Source organism: Triticum aestivum, chromosome 5D (genome assembly GCF_018294505.1).
Source record: "Triticum aestivum cultivar Chinese Spring chromosome 5D, IWGSC CS RefSeq v2.1, whole genome shotgun sequence".
In the NCBI taxonomy this organism is placed as follows: Eukaryota; Viridiplantae; Streptophyta; class Magnoliopsida; order Poales; family Poaceae; genus Triticum; species Triticum aestivum.
Window position 1 is genome coordinate 500018118 of NC_057808.1, and position 15696 is coordinate 500033813.

A 15696-nucleotide genomic window follows, 5' to 3' on the forward strand; every position below is an offset into this window, starting at 1 on the left:
AATTCAGAGAAGAATCAAATATTGTTCATATATAATCTTGATCATAAACCCACAATTCATCGGATCTCGACAAACACACCGCAAAAAGAATTACATCGAATAGATCTCCAAGAAGACCGAGGAGAACTTTGTATTGAGATCTAAAGAGAGAGAAGAAGCCATCTAGCTAATAACTATGGACCCGAAGGTCTGTGGTAAACTACTCACACATCATCGGAGAGGCTATGGTGTTGATATAGAAGCCCTCCGTGATCGATTGCCCCTCCGGCGGAGCACCGGAAAAGGCCCCAAGATGGGATCTCACGGGTACAGAAGGTTGCGGCGATGGAAATAGGGTTTCGTGGTGCTCCTGGATGTTTTCAGGGTATATGAGTATATATAGGCAAAAGAAGTAGGTCGGTGGAGCCACGAGGGTGGGGGCGCGCCTACCCCCCTGGGCATGCCCTCCTACCTCGTGGCTGCCTCGTTGCTTCCTTGATGTCCATTCCAAGTCTCCTGGATTGCGTTTGTTCCAAAAACGATCCTCATGAAGGTTTCATTCCGTTTGGATTCCGTTTGATATTCCTTTTCTGCGAAACACTTAAATAGGCAAAAAAACAACAATTTGCACTGGGCCTTCGGTTAATAGGTTAGTCCCAAAAATAATATAAAAGTGCATAATAAAGCCCATTAAACATCCAAAACATATAATATAATAGCATGGAACAATCAAATATTATAGATACGTTAGAGACGTATCAAGCATCCCCAAGCTTAATTCCGACTCGTCCTCGAGTAGGTAAATGATAAAAACAGAATTTTTGATGTGGAATGCTACCTAACATAATTTTCAATATAATTTTCTTTATTGTGGCATGAATGTTCAGATCCGAAAGATTCAAGATAAAAGTTTAATATTGACATAAAAATAATAATACTTCAAGCATACTAACTTAGCAATTATGTCTTCTCAAAATAACATAGCCAAAGAAAGCTTATCCCTACAAAGATGCTCTCATCATGCACAACCCCGATGACAAGCCAAGCAATTGTTTCATACTTTAGTAATCTCAAACTTTTTCCACTTTCACGCAATACATGAGCGTGAACCATGGACATAGCACTATGGGTGGAATAGAATATAATGATGGGGGTTGTGTGGAGAAGACAAAATAGGAGAAAGTCTCACATTGACGCGGCTAATCAAAGGGCTATGGAGATGCCCATCAATTGATGTCAATGCAAGGAGTAGGGATTGCCATGCAACAGATGTACTAGAGCTATAAATATATGAAAGCTCAACAAAAAAAACTAAGTGGGTGTGCATCCAACTTGCTTGCTCACGAAGACCTAGGGCAATTTGAGGAAGCCCATCGTTGGAATATACAAGCCAAGTTCTATAATGAAAAATTCCCACTAGTATATAAAAGTGACAAAATAAGAGACTCTCTATCATGAAGATCATGGTGCTACTTTGAAGCACAAGTGTGGAAAAAGGATAGTAGCATTGTCCCCTTTTTTTGGGCCTTTCCTTTTTTATTTGGCCTTTCTTTTTTTATTTTTTATTTGGCCTTTTTTTTTCATGGGACAATGCTCTATTAATGATGATCATCACACTTCTATTTATCTACAACTCAATGATTACATCTCGATACTAGAACAAAATATGACTCTATATGAGTGCCTCCGGCGGTGTACCGGGATGGGCAATGAATCAAGAGTGACATGTATGATAAATTATGCATGGTGGCTTTGCCACAAATACGATGTCAACTACATGATCATGCAAGGCAATATGACAATGATGAAGCGTGTCATAAGAAATGAAACGGTGGAAAGTTGCATGGCAATATATCTCGGAATGGCTATGGAAATGCCATAATAGGTAGGTATGGTGGCTGTTTTGAGGAAGATATAAGTAGGTTTATGTGTGATAGAGCATATGATATCACGGGGGTTTGATAAACCGGCGAAGTTTGCACCAACTCTCAAGGTGAGAAAGGGCAATGCACAGTACCGAAGAGGCTAGCAATGATGGAAAGGTGAGAGTGTGTATAATCCATGGACTCAACATTACAACATTAGTCATAAAGAACTCACATACTTATTGCAAAAATCTACAAGTCATCAAAAACCAAGCATTACGTGCATGCTCCTAGGGGGATAGATTGGTAGGAAAAGACCATCGCTCGTCCCCGACCGCCACTCATAAGGATGACAATCAAAGAACACCTCATGTTTCAAATTTGTCACACAACGGTTACCATACGTGCATGCTACGGGACTTGCAAACTTCAACACAAGTATTTCTCAAATTCACAATTACTCAACTAGCACAACTCTAATATCACCATCTTCATATCTCAAAACAATCATCAAGTATCAAACTTCTCCTAGTATTCAATGCACTTTTATGAAAGTTTTATTATACCCATCTTGGATGCCTATCATATTAGGACTAATTTTATAGCCAAAGCAAATTACCATGCTGTTCTAAAGGACTCTCAAAATAATATAAGTGAAGCATGAGAGATCAATAATTTATATAAAATGAAACCACCACCGTGCTCTAAAAGATATAAGCGAAGCACTAGAGCAAAATTATCTAGCTCAAAAGATATAAGTGAAGCACATAGAGTATTCTAATAAATTCCGATTCATGTGTGTCTCTCCAAAAGGTGTGTACATCAAGGATGATTTTGGTAAACTAAAAATCAAAGAATCAAATTATACAAGACGCTCCAAGCAAAACACATATCATGTGGTGAATAAAAATATATCATCAAGTAAAGTTACCGATAGATGAAGACGAAAGAGGGGATGCCTTCCGGGGCATCCCCAAGCTTAGGCTTTTGGTTGTCCTTGAATTTTACCTTGGGATGCCTTGGGAATCCCCAAGCTTAGGCTCTTGCCACTCCTTATTCCATAATCCATCAAATCTTTACCCAAAAACTTGAAAACTTCACAACACAAAACTCAACAGAAAATCTCATGAGCTCCGTTAGTGTAAGAAAGCAAACCACCACATTAATGTACTGTAATGAACTCATTATTTGTATTGGTGTTAAACCTACTGTATTCCAACTTCTCTATGGTTCATACCCCCCGATACTAGCCATAGATTCATCAAAATAAGCAAACAACACACGAAAAACAGAATCTGTCAAAAAAAGAATAGTCTGTAGTAATCTGTATCAAACGCAAACTTCTGGAACTCCAAAAATTCTGCAAAAATAGGAAGACCTAAATAATTTGTTTATTGATCTACTTCAATTGGAATCAGTATTTTATCACTTTCTGGTGATTTTTAACAATTGTTTTCGTGAGCAGAAAGTTTCTGTTTTTTTCAGCAAGATCAAATAATTATGACCCAAGAAGATCCTATAGGTTTTACTTGGCACACACACTTATTAAAACATAAAACCACATCTAACCAGGGGATAGATGAATTATTTATTACTAAACAGGAACAAAAAGAAAGGAACAAAAATAAAATTGGGTTGCCTCCCAACAAGCACTATCATTTAAAGCCTTTTTAGCTAGGCATTGAGATTTCGATGATGCTCACATTAAAGACAAGAATTAAAGCGCAAATAGAGCATCATGAAACACGTGACAAACACATCTAATTCTAACATACTTCCTATGCATAGGCATCTTATAGGCAAACAAATTATCATAGTAAGCAAAAACTAGCATATGCAAGGAAGCGGAAAGAAACAATAGCAATCTCAGCCTAACGAGAGGTAATTTATTATCATGAAAATTTCTACAACCATATTTTCCTCTCCCGTAATAATTACATGTGGGATCATAAGCAAATTCCACAAAATAGCTATCACATAAAATATTTTCAGCACGATCCACATGCATGCAAAGTTGACACTCTTCCAAAATAGTGAGACTAACATTAACTAAAGTCATGACCTCCCCAAACCAACTTTTATCAAAAATACCATAAGATTGAACATTCTCCAAATATGTGGGATCTAAAGTTGACACTCTTCCAAACCCACTTTCAATATTATTGCAAAACACTATTATCAATCTCATATTCATCATGGGGCTTAAATAAATTTTCAAGATCATAAGAAGAATCACCCCAATCATGATCATTGCAACAAGTAGTAGACATAGCAAAACTAGCATCCCCAAGCTTAGGGTTTTGCATATTATTAGCACAATTGACATCAAGAGAATTTATAGTAAAATCATTGCAATCATGCTTTTTATTCAAGGAGCTATCGTGAATATCTTCATAAATTTCTTCATCACAGTTTTCAGATTCACGAATTTCAAGCAAAACCTCATAAAGATAATCTAGTGCACTCAAATCACTAGAAATTGGTTCATCATAATTGGATCTCTTAAAATGATTAGCAAGGGAATGAGGATCCATAAACTTTTAGCAAGCGAAGATGCAAGCAAAAAGAAGGCACATGGTAACACAAGATCGAACGGAAGGAGGGCGAAGAAAAGGCAAAGGTGAAGTGGGGGAGAGGAAAACGAGAGGCAAATATCAAATAATGTAATGCGAGGGAGAAGAGTTTGTGAAGGGTACTTGGTATGTCTTGACTTGAGCGTAGATCTCCCCGGCAACGGCGCCAGAAATTGGCTAGTTGCTGGGAGATCAACTCTTGACTTGACTTGGTGCAAATCTCCCCAGCAACGGCGCCAGAAATCCTTCTTGCTACCTCTTGAGCATGTGTTGGGTTTCCCTTGAAGAGGAAAGGGTGATGCAGCAAAGTAGCGTAAGTATTTCCCTCAGTTTTTAAGAACCAAGGTATCAATCCAGTAGGAGACTACACGCAAATCCCTCGTACCTGCACAAACAATCAAGAACCTTGCAACCAACGCGATAAAGGGGTTGTCAATCCCTTCACGGCCACTTGCAAAAGTGAGATCTGATAAAGATAATAAGATAAATATTTTTGGTATTTTTGTTGTATAGATTTTTTTGACTGGGATTTTTGTTGTATAGATTGAAAAGTAAAGATTGCAAAATAAACGGCGACAGAAATAGCTAGTTGACGGGAGATTCATATGATAGAAAATAGACCCGGGGGCCATAGGTTTCACTAGTGGCTTCTCTCAAGATAGCATAATCTACGGTGGGTGAACAAATTACTATCGAGCAATTGATAGAAAAGCGCATAATTATGAGAATATCTAGGCATGATCATGTATATAGGCATCACGTTCGTGACAAGTAGACCGAAACGATTCTGCATCTACTACTATTACTCCACACATCGACCGCTATCCAGCATGCATCTAGAGTATTAAGTTCATAAGAATAGAGTAATGCATTAAGCAAGATGACATGATGTAGAGGGATAAACTCAAGCAATATGATATAAAACCCATCTTTTTATCCTCGATGGCAACAATACAATACGTGCCTTGCTGCCCCTGCTGTCACTGGGGAAGGACACCGCAAGACTGAACCCAAAGCTAAGCACTTCTCCCATTGCAAGAAAGATCAATCTAGTAGGCCGAACCAAACTGATAATTCGAAGAGACTTGCAAAGATATCAAATCATGCATATAAGAATTCAGAGAAGAATCAAATATTGTTCATATATAATCTTGATCATAAACCCACAATTCATCGGATCTCGACAAACACACCGCAAAAAGAATTACATCGAATAGATCTCCAAGAAGATTGAGGAGAACTTTGTATTGAGATCTAAAGAGAGAGAAGAAGCCATCTAGCTAATAACTATGGACCCGAAGGTCTGTGGTAAACTACTCACACATCATCGGAGAGGGTATGGTGTTGATGTAGAAGCCCTCCGTGATCGATTCCCCCTCCCGCGGAGCGCCGGAAAAGGCCCCAAGATGGGATCTCACGGGTACAGAAGGTTGCGGCGGTGGAAATAGGGTTTCATGATGCTTCTGGATGTTTTCAGGGTATATGAGTATATATAGGCGAAAGAAGTAGGTCGGTGGAGCCACGAGGGGAAGCCAACCTGTATCCGGTTGGCTCAGCGGGCCACCGAGTCGGCTACAATGCCAAAGAGTTCCTTCTTCTACTCGTCAGAGAAGCTGTCCCACACAACGTTGGAGCTCGAGGCCATGATGTGTGTGCTGCAAAGAGAAGATGGAGAGCGGAGGTGTTGTGTGGCGCCTGCCAACGCCTGGCCACTTTTAAATAGGGGTGGATGCCAGGTGCCAAGAGGTAGGGTGTTTAATGCCGGTCGGCATACGGACGGATGTGTGGCGTCCGAAGAGTCAAAGTAGGTTCCTCGGCAGACGGCTTGGTTAATGGAGGTAGGCGGGCGGACGGATGCCATTTCGTTGAGGAGCAAAGACGCGTGCAACGGGCACGCTCACGGCCGGCACGCCGCTTCAATGCCAGCTTTAGTAAGAGGTCGTGTACGCTCTGAGCCGAAATAAATGCGGCGCTAACCGCATCAGGCAGAAAAGGACGTGGGCAAGGGAGTGGGTTTTGGGTACATGCCCGTGTTAAAAAGCAAAACGCGTCCGGATAGCATGGTCGGATAAAGATGCCCTAATAAGGCCTAGCCTAAGCATCGTACATTGATGTACCCTGCCAAAAAAACAGTACATTGATGCAATAATGTCTGAGGCATGATGCCAAAGCAATAAAAGAGATGTTTCAGCTGCTCACAACGGATAAATCATACTCCCTCTGTCCCAACGCTTTTATATTATGGGACGGAGGGAATACTTGCCAACTGAGCACGCGTTAACACGTATTACAACGACTTACAAGCAAGCAAGGTTAGAACCAGCTACCAATTAACTTAATAACTATTCCTGCTACAAGATGACACATGCAGGTACCACGAGATCAAATGACGAAGCAACTTCCACATCGGCAGAGGTGATCTGAGAAGAAATAACACGTGCCACATGCCAGGACGTCTGACTAACTCAGCGAGCTTGACAGCTGCAGATAAAAGTACATTTTTTTCCATTGGCTTGACTTATTCTAACGGGCACATGTATTGGAAATCGACGGCTGGCCAACTATAATTTGGCGAACTATAATTTGGCGAGGTACTTTTTCTCTATTATTAAAGTTTCCATGTTTAGAGAAGCCATCGATGATCTTGTGCAGGCATTATATATAAATACACAACGCATGGTGGCAGTCTATCTCATTGTCACATATACATCTTCCTTGATTAGTTTTGTAAGGCTTAATCAGCGATGGAGTACTCGCCGAAGCTAGCAGTAGTGGTGGTCTTAGCTCTCGCGTCCGCCATGGCGGTCACGGCCCAGAACTCGGAGCAGGACTTCGTGGACGCCCACAACGCGGCGCGCGCCGACGTGGGCCTTGGTGAGGTGACATGGGACGCTACCGTGGCAGCCTTCGCGCAGGACTACGCGGATCAGCGCCGCGGCGACTGCCAGCTGATCCATACTCCTGATGGCCGGCCGTACGGGGAGAACCTCTACGGAGGCGGCGGCGGCGGGACCGAGTGGACGGCGACGGACGCCGTGAATTCGTGGGTGTCGGAGAAGCAGTACTACGACCACGACAGCAACACCTGCTCGGCGCCGGATGGTGAGTCGTGCGGGCACTACACGCAGGTGGTGTGGCGCGACTCGACGGCCATCGGTTGCGCCCGCGTCGTCTGCGACAGCGGCGACGGTGTGTTCATCATCTGCAGCTACAACCCGCCAGGCAACTTCCCCGGGGTGAGCCCGTACTAGGCTATATGCATGATGCATGCATGCGAGCGTGCATGTAAGTACGGCGTATTGCATAAATAAAATGATTAAGCTGTGATAACTGCAGTGTGATCAGAGATGTGATATCTAATTAACCAGCCGGCCGGATTTGAGGCCATATATTGTTTAGACCGGCTGTATATATGTACTGTTATGATTCAGGTAATAAGTTGTGTTATTGTACAAGCAGTGTATATGGATGAATATATGGTTCTACTATTATACTGACTATGGTATTTGTGCCTTGCTGTGGGAAACAACCCCAGCATACATAGAAACCACCAATCAAAGTGTCTTTCTTTCATTTTATCATCTCGCACTTGTTCTTTATGTTCTGCATTTTCTTTTTTGGATCCCAACTCGTACACACAAACGGAGTAGATCTCGAGAGGGCACACTAGGTCTCGTCCTGAGACTCTCGCTCCCTCCGCTGCGCCATAGGCCACTTTGGCCGTGACGGTCACCCACTCTGCCATTATGGCTCACCCATCCCCTCCCAGGTTTCACTATGGATCCAACTCCGGCCGCGGTCCAGTGCAAGCTTGCTCTCAACCAGCAGTCCATCGTAGGTTCCGGACTCGCTTTCGGCCCCGCCCGTGAATGCAGTAGATCTGACCTCGACGCCACGAATCCTGCCGCGGGGAGAGTCATCCCATGCCATGCATGCCTGTGGTACTTCGGATCTGGGCAGTGTGATTGAGCGGCAGTACCTAAATCCATCGTGGTCATCCCTTCCGCTCTTGTCAACGTTTCCTATTCAGGCGAGGACGAAGGATGGACAAAGCTCTAATCCCGAATGAACACACAGACAAGTAAGGAGCCATCAATTATTAGCGCGCACGTACAGCTACACCATTTGGACCGACGCTGGGACATCAATGGTGCGCCGGGCCATGAGGCCTTCTTAAGCTGCTTCAAAATCCGAGATCCTCTCGGCTGCATCATTTGCAAGCTGCCAGGGCATTTCAGTAGAGAGTACCCTCAAAATCCATGAAACAGCGGACCATGAGGGGCTGCCCGTGCGAGGCTATGTCCGGCACCGACCAGGGCGCCAGTTCAAGATCAGGTTCAAACCGCCGGGCAACTACCCCTTCATCCACCAAAAGAGATAAAATGCGAATGAACTTCACTATTTGTTTCAGAAGATAACTTACCAGTGTTGTTGTTAATTACAAATGATTGTGAAGGTGTATGGTAGGAAGCCAATAACACTTAGTGTGGAATATTTTTAGAATGTAAAGTGCATAATTTTTGTCTTGGAGATGCCGGCTTGTTTCTAGTATGATATAAATTGCAATCTTATAAATAGTGCTGTTTAGTTCAATTGTTGCTCAATAGAACATCTCAAAATATCTTCGAAAGAGTTCAATCAATTCTTGCGAGTTAACCCGCCAATAATGATTTATGGCTATTTGATACTCTGGGTGCATATATGCAGAAAATAAATCGTATTGGTTGCAGGTTATGATGCTAATACTGGACAAGGAAGCACTGGTGCAGCAGCTGTAATCTGGAGGGGTCTATCATATTGCCCGTATCTTCTCTCACATGTTGTGACTCGAGGCTGAAGAAACCGAAATTATTGCCTGGCTGAAGGACTAAAAGCACCGACGACAGTTGTAATCCATCCCATCATTCAGATTGTTTGGCTGTTGTTTCTACTTTGAAGAATGCAGTGCACAATAAACCTCGACTTCACAATAGTGATGTGGAAACTTGGGGCTGAATTTGTGAAGATTGCCAGCATGATTCTTATCAATTTGGTAAATTTTAAAACCATATAACAAAAAAAAAAATGCTCAAACATGTTGTGTCTGGTTTTTGTCGCTAGCTTTTAAACAGTAGAAAAGATACTCTTGGTATAGATTGGAAAGTGTTTGAACTGAACCAGAAAAGAAAATATATTTTGCATATACTCCATGGGTAAGTCATGCAGGTTGCTCTGGCAATTAAAAATGTAGCTAATGGTCAGTTATTCTTGACACTTTGGGTCTAGATAATTTAGGTTTCTTTCTGTTTGGTCAATATTAATTATTATACAATTTTATATATCCAAGTAGAGATTACATGCCCTCACGTTTGGACTGATCAGGGCAAAGATTAAGTTCCGTCTAAACAACTAAATTATTTTAGAGGCTATAAGTATACCCAGCAAGGTGACCCGCGCAAGATTTCCTATGAGTTTTTCATACCTATATTTGCATGAGATGTTGAGCTTGCCATGCAAAATTATGGAAAAATTTATAGTGAAATACACAATATGGAAAATGATTTGTCATTGTTCTATTTTCAGTAAAGTCATCTGCAGACATGGAAAATGTTTTTAATTTAACTACTAACATGTTTTGTTGTTTTATTTTGTATATCATTCAAAAAAAATATTATAGTCAATACATATATCATGAGGAAAGACATATCTGTTGTTTTATTGTGTATATTAAGTTGTTTGTAAAAGATTTTGTATGTGACAACAAGAACCATAGCACTGAGTCATGCCAATCTACATAGATTATGTGTGGATTTCTTTTGTATTTCCCCTTTTCATGTTCATCTATTCAATTGGGTATCGCTATTCTATCCCCAATAAAAAACCTTTCCAACCAAGTGAAATATAAATAAAAGTTCGTATGTATTCATCAAAAAAATTCTAAAACAGGCTCACCATGAAATTATGGTCGTATAGTTGCATTTGACCTAGGAACTAAATAATACACCTTCCCTCGAAAAACAACTAAATAATACACCTCGGCGGTAGTGCTTTGTTTAAAATATTCGGGTGTTTTTTTCTACTTTAATACTGGCACGTGTACAACCCTTTTGAAAGTAGGAATATAATTCCTCTCTAAAAAGGGGGATAGTGTGTGTAAAATGTATGTCTTCTCGCTGTTAATTCTTCCTTCCTTTGTCATCCATATCCAACCTATTTCTATAATGATGTTGTGTGGTATGATTATAAAAGGACGGACAACATAGAGTATTATTTATTTCACATGGATGGTTTTATCAACTTGCTAACCATGCCTTTTTGATAGGTTTTTAGATAGCTTATATTGCTCGTGCCGGTAACTCGCTAACCTTTTTTTTTTGAAAAAAGCCAGCCTTGGCTAGAGTTTCATTCATTAAGCAGGGAGCAGTGGACAAAGTGAGAAAGGCGGTGATCCAGGGATCAAGGAGGTAACAAAAGAAAAGAAATGGAGGAGTGCCTAGGGCACCAAGAACTAGGCTATAATCCCACGGTGGATCCCCGAAGGGGCTCTGAAGAAATTTGAAACCACCCTGCTGCCACAGGCTAAGCTCTCTCCTGATATCGTCGATCACATCGTCGATCACATCACGCATCCTCGCCTCCTTCTTCCTGAAAACGCAGCTGTTGCCTTGCTGCCAGATTTTCCACAGCGCAAGCATTATCAGAGATTTGATTCCTTTTGCGTGAGCTGGCCGTGTCGTGGAGTCCACGGCTTCCACCTTTTTCAGAGAGTTGCTGTTGTTGGACTCGCACACATGGCTCAGACCTTGGCAGTGCTGCTAAGAAGACAGTTCAGCCAAATTGTCTTTGAGAAAGAGCAATCCCAGAACAGGTGTGTCGAGGTCTCGAGGTTTCTGAGGCAGAGCTGGCAGAAATAGTCGTTTGTCCAGCCCCTACGTTGGAGACGGTCGTTGCACCACAGCCGGTTCTGGTGGAGGAGCCATGCAAACATCTTAAGCTTCACCGGAGCCCAAGCGCCCCAGATCAGGGCCTGGTGCATGCCAGTCATCAAGCCCAAGAACTGAAGGGAGTAGGCCGAGTGGGAGCTGTACTGGCCTGACCCCTCCGAGTTCCAGCGAATTTGATCTTGTTCTTCTGCCTGGAGGTTGAGCCGCTGACGTTGAATAAGTCGAGGTAGGTTTAAAACCTCGCTGACTAGGTCGCTGATGTTGCCATGTGCGAGGTCCAAAACCCATCGATCGCCGTTGATAGCCTGAGCCACAGTTCTGCCCTTGCGCCTCGAGTGTTTGAAAAGAGTTGGGAAGCAGAACTTCAACGGCACCGGCCCAAGCCATGAGCAATGCCAGAAGGTCGTTGTCTTGCCGTTGCCAATGGTTACCGTCGTTGCCGCGTTGAACAGAGCATGGTCCGAGGCATCACATGGCGGCTCCGTTCCCACCCAAGGGCGAGTGGGGTTTTTCCAGCCGTGCTCGACCAGGGAGCAGACTTGTTCCCAGTTGACCTTGCAGCTGATACGTCCATTTTGCATCATGCTTTTATATCAATATTTATTGCATTATGGGCTTTTATTACACATTATGTCACAATATTTATGCCTATTCTATCTTATTTTACAAGGTTTACATGAAGAGGGAGAATGCCGGCAGCTGGAATTCTGGGCTAGAAAAGGAGCTAATATTAGAGACCTATTATGCACAGCTCCAAAAGTCCTGAAACTTAACGGAGGCAGTTTTTGGAATTAATAAAAAATACTGGCAACAGAATTAACCAGAGGGGGCCCACACCCTGACCACGAGGGTGGGGGGCGCGCCCTACCCCCTTGGGCGCGCCCCTGCCTCGTGGGCCCCCTGGTAGGCCTCCAGTGCCCATCTTCTACTATATGAAGTCTTTCACCATGGAAAAAATAAGGAGGAAGCTTTCGGGACGAAACACCGCCGCCACGAGGCGGAACCTTGGCGGAACCAATCTAGGGCTTCGGCGGAGTTGTTCTGCTGGGGAAACATCCCTCCGGGAGGAGGAAATCATCACCATAGATCCTCTCAGCGGGAGGGGGTCAATCTCCATCAACATCTTCACCAGCACCATCTCCTCTCAAACCCTAATTCATCTCTTGTATCCAATCTTTGTCCCAAAACCTCAGATTGGTACCTGTGGGTTGCTAGTAGTGTTGATTACTCCTTGTAGTTGATGCTAGTTGGTTTATTTGGTGGAAGATCATATGTTCAAATCCTTTATGCATATTAATACCCCTCTGATTATGAACATGAATATGATTTGTGAGTAGTTACGTTTGTTCCCGAGGACATGGGAGAAGTCTTGCTATAAGTAGTCATGTGAATTTGGTATTCGTTCGATATTTTGATGAGATGTATGTTATCTTTCCTCTAGTGGTGTTATGTGAACGTCGACTACATGACACTTCACCATTGTTTGGGCCTAGAGGAAGGCATTGGGAAGTAATAAGTAGATGATGGGTTGCTAGAGTGACAGAAGTTTAAACCCTAGTTTATGCGTTGCTTCGTAAGGGGCTGATTTGGATCCATATGTTTCATGCTATGGTTAGGTTTACCTTAATACTTCTTTTGTAGTTGCGGATGCTTGCGATAGGGGTTAATCATAAGTGGGATGCTTGTCCAAAGAAGGGCAGTACCCAAGTACCGGTCCACCCACATATCAAATTATCAAAGTAACGAACGCGAATCATATGAGCATGATGAAAACTAGCTTGACGATAATTCCCATGTGTCCTCGGAAGCGTTTTCCTTCATATAAGAGTTTGTCTAGGCTTGTACTTTGCTACAAAAAGGATTGGGCCACCTTGCTGCACCTTATTTACTTTCATTACTTGTTACCCGTTACAAATTACCTTATCACAAAACTATCTGTTACCGATAATTTCAGTGCTTGCAGAGAATACCTTACTGAAAACCGCTTGTCATTTCCTTCTGCTCCTCGTTGGGTTCGACACTCTTACTTATCGAAAGGACTACCATAGATCCCCTACACTTGTGGGTCATCAAGACTCTTTTCTGGCACCATTGCCGGGGAGTGAAGTGCCTTTGGTAAGTGGAATTTGGTAAGGAAAAATGTATACAGTGTGCTGAAATTTACTGTCACTTGTTACTATGGAAAGTAATCCGTTGAGGGGCTTGTTCGGGGTATATTCATGCCGACCAATAGAGCAAAGAGTTGCTCCTCAACCTACTAAACCTACTGAAAATGTTTACTTTGAAATTCCTCCGGGTATGATAGAGAAACTGCTAGCTAATCCTTTTACAGGAGATGGAACATTGCATCCCGATTTACACCTAATCTATGTGGATGAAGTTTGTGGATTATTTAAGCTTGCAGGTATGCCCGAGGATGTTATCAAGAAGAAGGTCTTCCCTTTATCTTTGAAGGGAAAGACATTGACATGGTTTAGGCTATGTGATGATATGGGATCATGGAACTACAACCGACTGAAATTGGAATTTCATCAGAAGTTTTATCCTATGCATCTTGTTCATTGTGATCGTAATTATATATACAATTTTTGGCCTCACGAAGGAGAAAGCATCGCTCAAGCTTGGGGGAGGCTTAAGTCAATGTTATATTCATGCCCCAATCATGAGCTCTCAAGAGAAATTATTATTCAAAATTTTTATGCTCGGCTTTCTCTCAATAATCGCTCCATGCTCGATACTTCTTGTACTGGATCTTTTATGATGAAGACTATTGAATTCAAATGGGATTTATTGGAAAGAATTAAACGCAACTCTGAAGATTGGGACCTCGACGAAGGTAAGGAGTCAGGTATAACACCTAAGTTTCATTGTGTTAAATCTTTTATGGATACCGATGTTTTCCGTGAATTTAACACTATATATGGACTTGATTCTGAGATAGTAGCTTCTTTCTGTGAATCCTTTGCTACTCATGTTGATCTCCCTAAGGAGAAGTTGTTTAAATATAATCCTCCCATTGAAGTAAAAGTAGTTGCACCTATTAAAGTTGAAGAAAAGACTATCACTTATAATGTTGATCCTGTTGTTCCTACTGCTTATATTGAGAAAGCACCTTTCCCTGTTAGAATAAAGGATCATGCTAAAGCTTCAACTGTGGTTCGTAAGAGTAACGCTAGAACACCTACACCCCCTGAGCAAATTAAAGTTGAACCTAGTATTGCTATGGTTAAAGATCTCTTGGTCGATAATATTGATGGGCATGTTATTTACTTCTGTGATGAAGCTGCTAGAATTGCTAGACCTGATACTAAAAATAAACATAGACCTGTTGTAGGCATGCCTGTTATTTCTGTTAAAATAGGAGATCATTGTTATCATGGTTTGTGTGATATGGGTGCTAGTGCAAGTGCAATACCTCATTCCTTATACAAAGAAATTATGCATGATATTGCACCTGCTGAGATAGAAGAAATTGATGTTACAATTAAACTTGCCAATAGAGACACTATTTCACCAGTTGGGATTGTTAGAGATGTTGAAGTCTTGTGTGGGAAAGTTGAATATCCTGGTGATTTTCTTGTTCTTGGTTCCCCACAAGATGACTTTTGTCCTATTATATTTGGTAGACCCTTCTTGGATACTGTTAATGCTAGGATAGACTGCAAAAAGGATGTTGTTACTATTGGTTTAGGAGATATGTCTCATGAGTTTAATTTTGCTAAATTTCGTAGACAACCCCATGATAAAGAATTGCCTAGTGAAGATGAAATTATTGGTCTTGCTTCTATTGCCGTGCCTCCTAATGATCCTTTAGAACAATATTTGCTAGACCACGAAAATGATATGTTTATGAATGAAAGAAGGGAAATAGATGAAGTATTCTTTAAACAGGGACCTATTTTGAAACACAACTTGCCTGTTGAAATCCTAGGGGATCCTCCTCCACCCAAGGGTGATCCCGTGCTTGAGCTTAAACCATTACCTGGTACTCTTAAATATGCATATCTTGATGAAAAGAAGATATATCCTGTTATTATTAGTGCTAACCTTTCAGAGAAGGAAGAAGAGAAATTATTGAAAACTATTAAGATGCTTAAAGACGTTATTTTTCCGAGGTTTGGAGTCCCTAGATATTTAATGACTGATGGTAGTTCACATTTTATTCATGGTGCTTTTCGTAAAATACTTGCTAATTATGATGTTAATCATAGAATTGCATCTCCCTACCACCCACAATCTAGTGGTCAAGTAGAATTAAGTAATAGAGAGATCAAATTAATTTTGCAAAAGACTGTTAATAGATCTAGAAAGAATTGATCCAGGAAACTTGATGATGCATTATGGGCCTATAGAACT

General features: G+C 41.7%; 1 protein-coding gene across 1 annotated transcript; it reads left to right on the forward strand.

The window, feature by feature from the left end:
* Positions 1-7134: 7134 nt before the first annotated feature.
* On the forward strand, positions 7135-7909 carry LOC123125761 (pathogenesis-related protein 1). The gene has a single exon (XM_044546219.1). It carries the CDS (start codon positions 7162-7164, stop codon positions 7666-7668), a length of 507 nt encoding a protein of 168 aa, XP_044402154.1. The 5' UTR covers positions 7135-7161; the 3' UTR covers positions 7669-7909.
* Positions 7910-15696: the final 7787 nt, after the last annotated feature.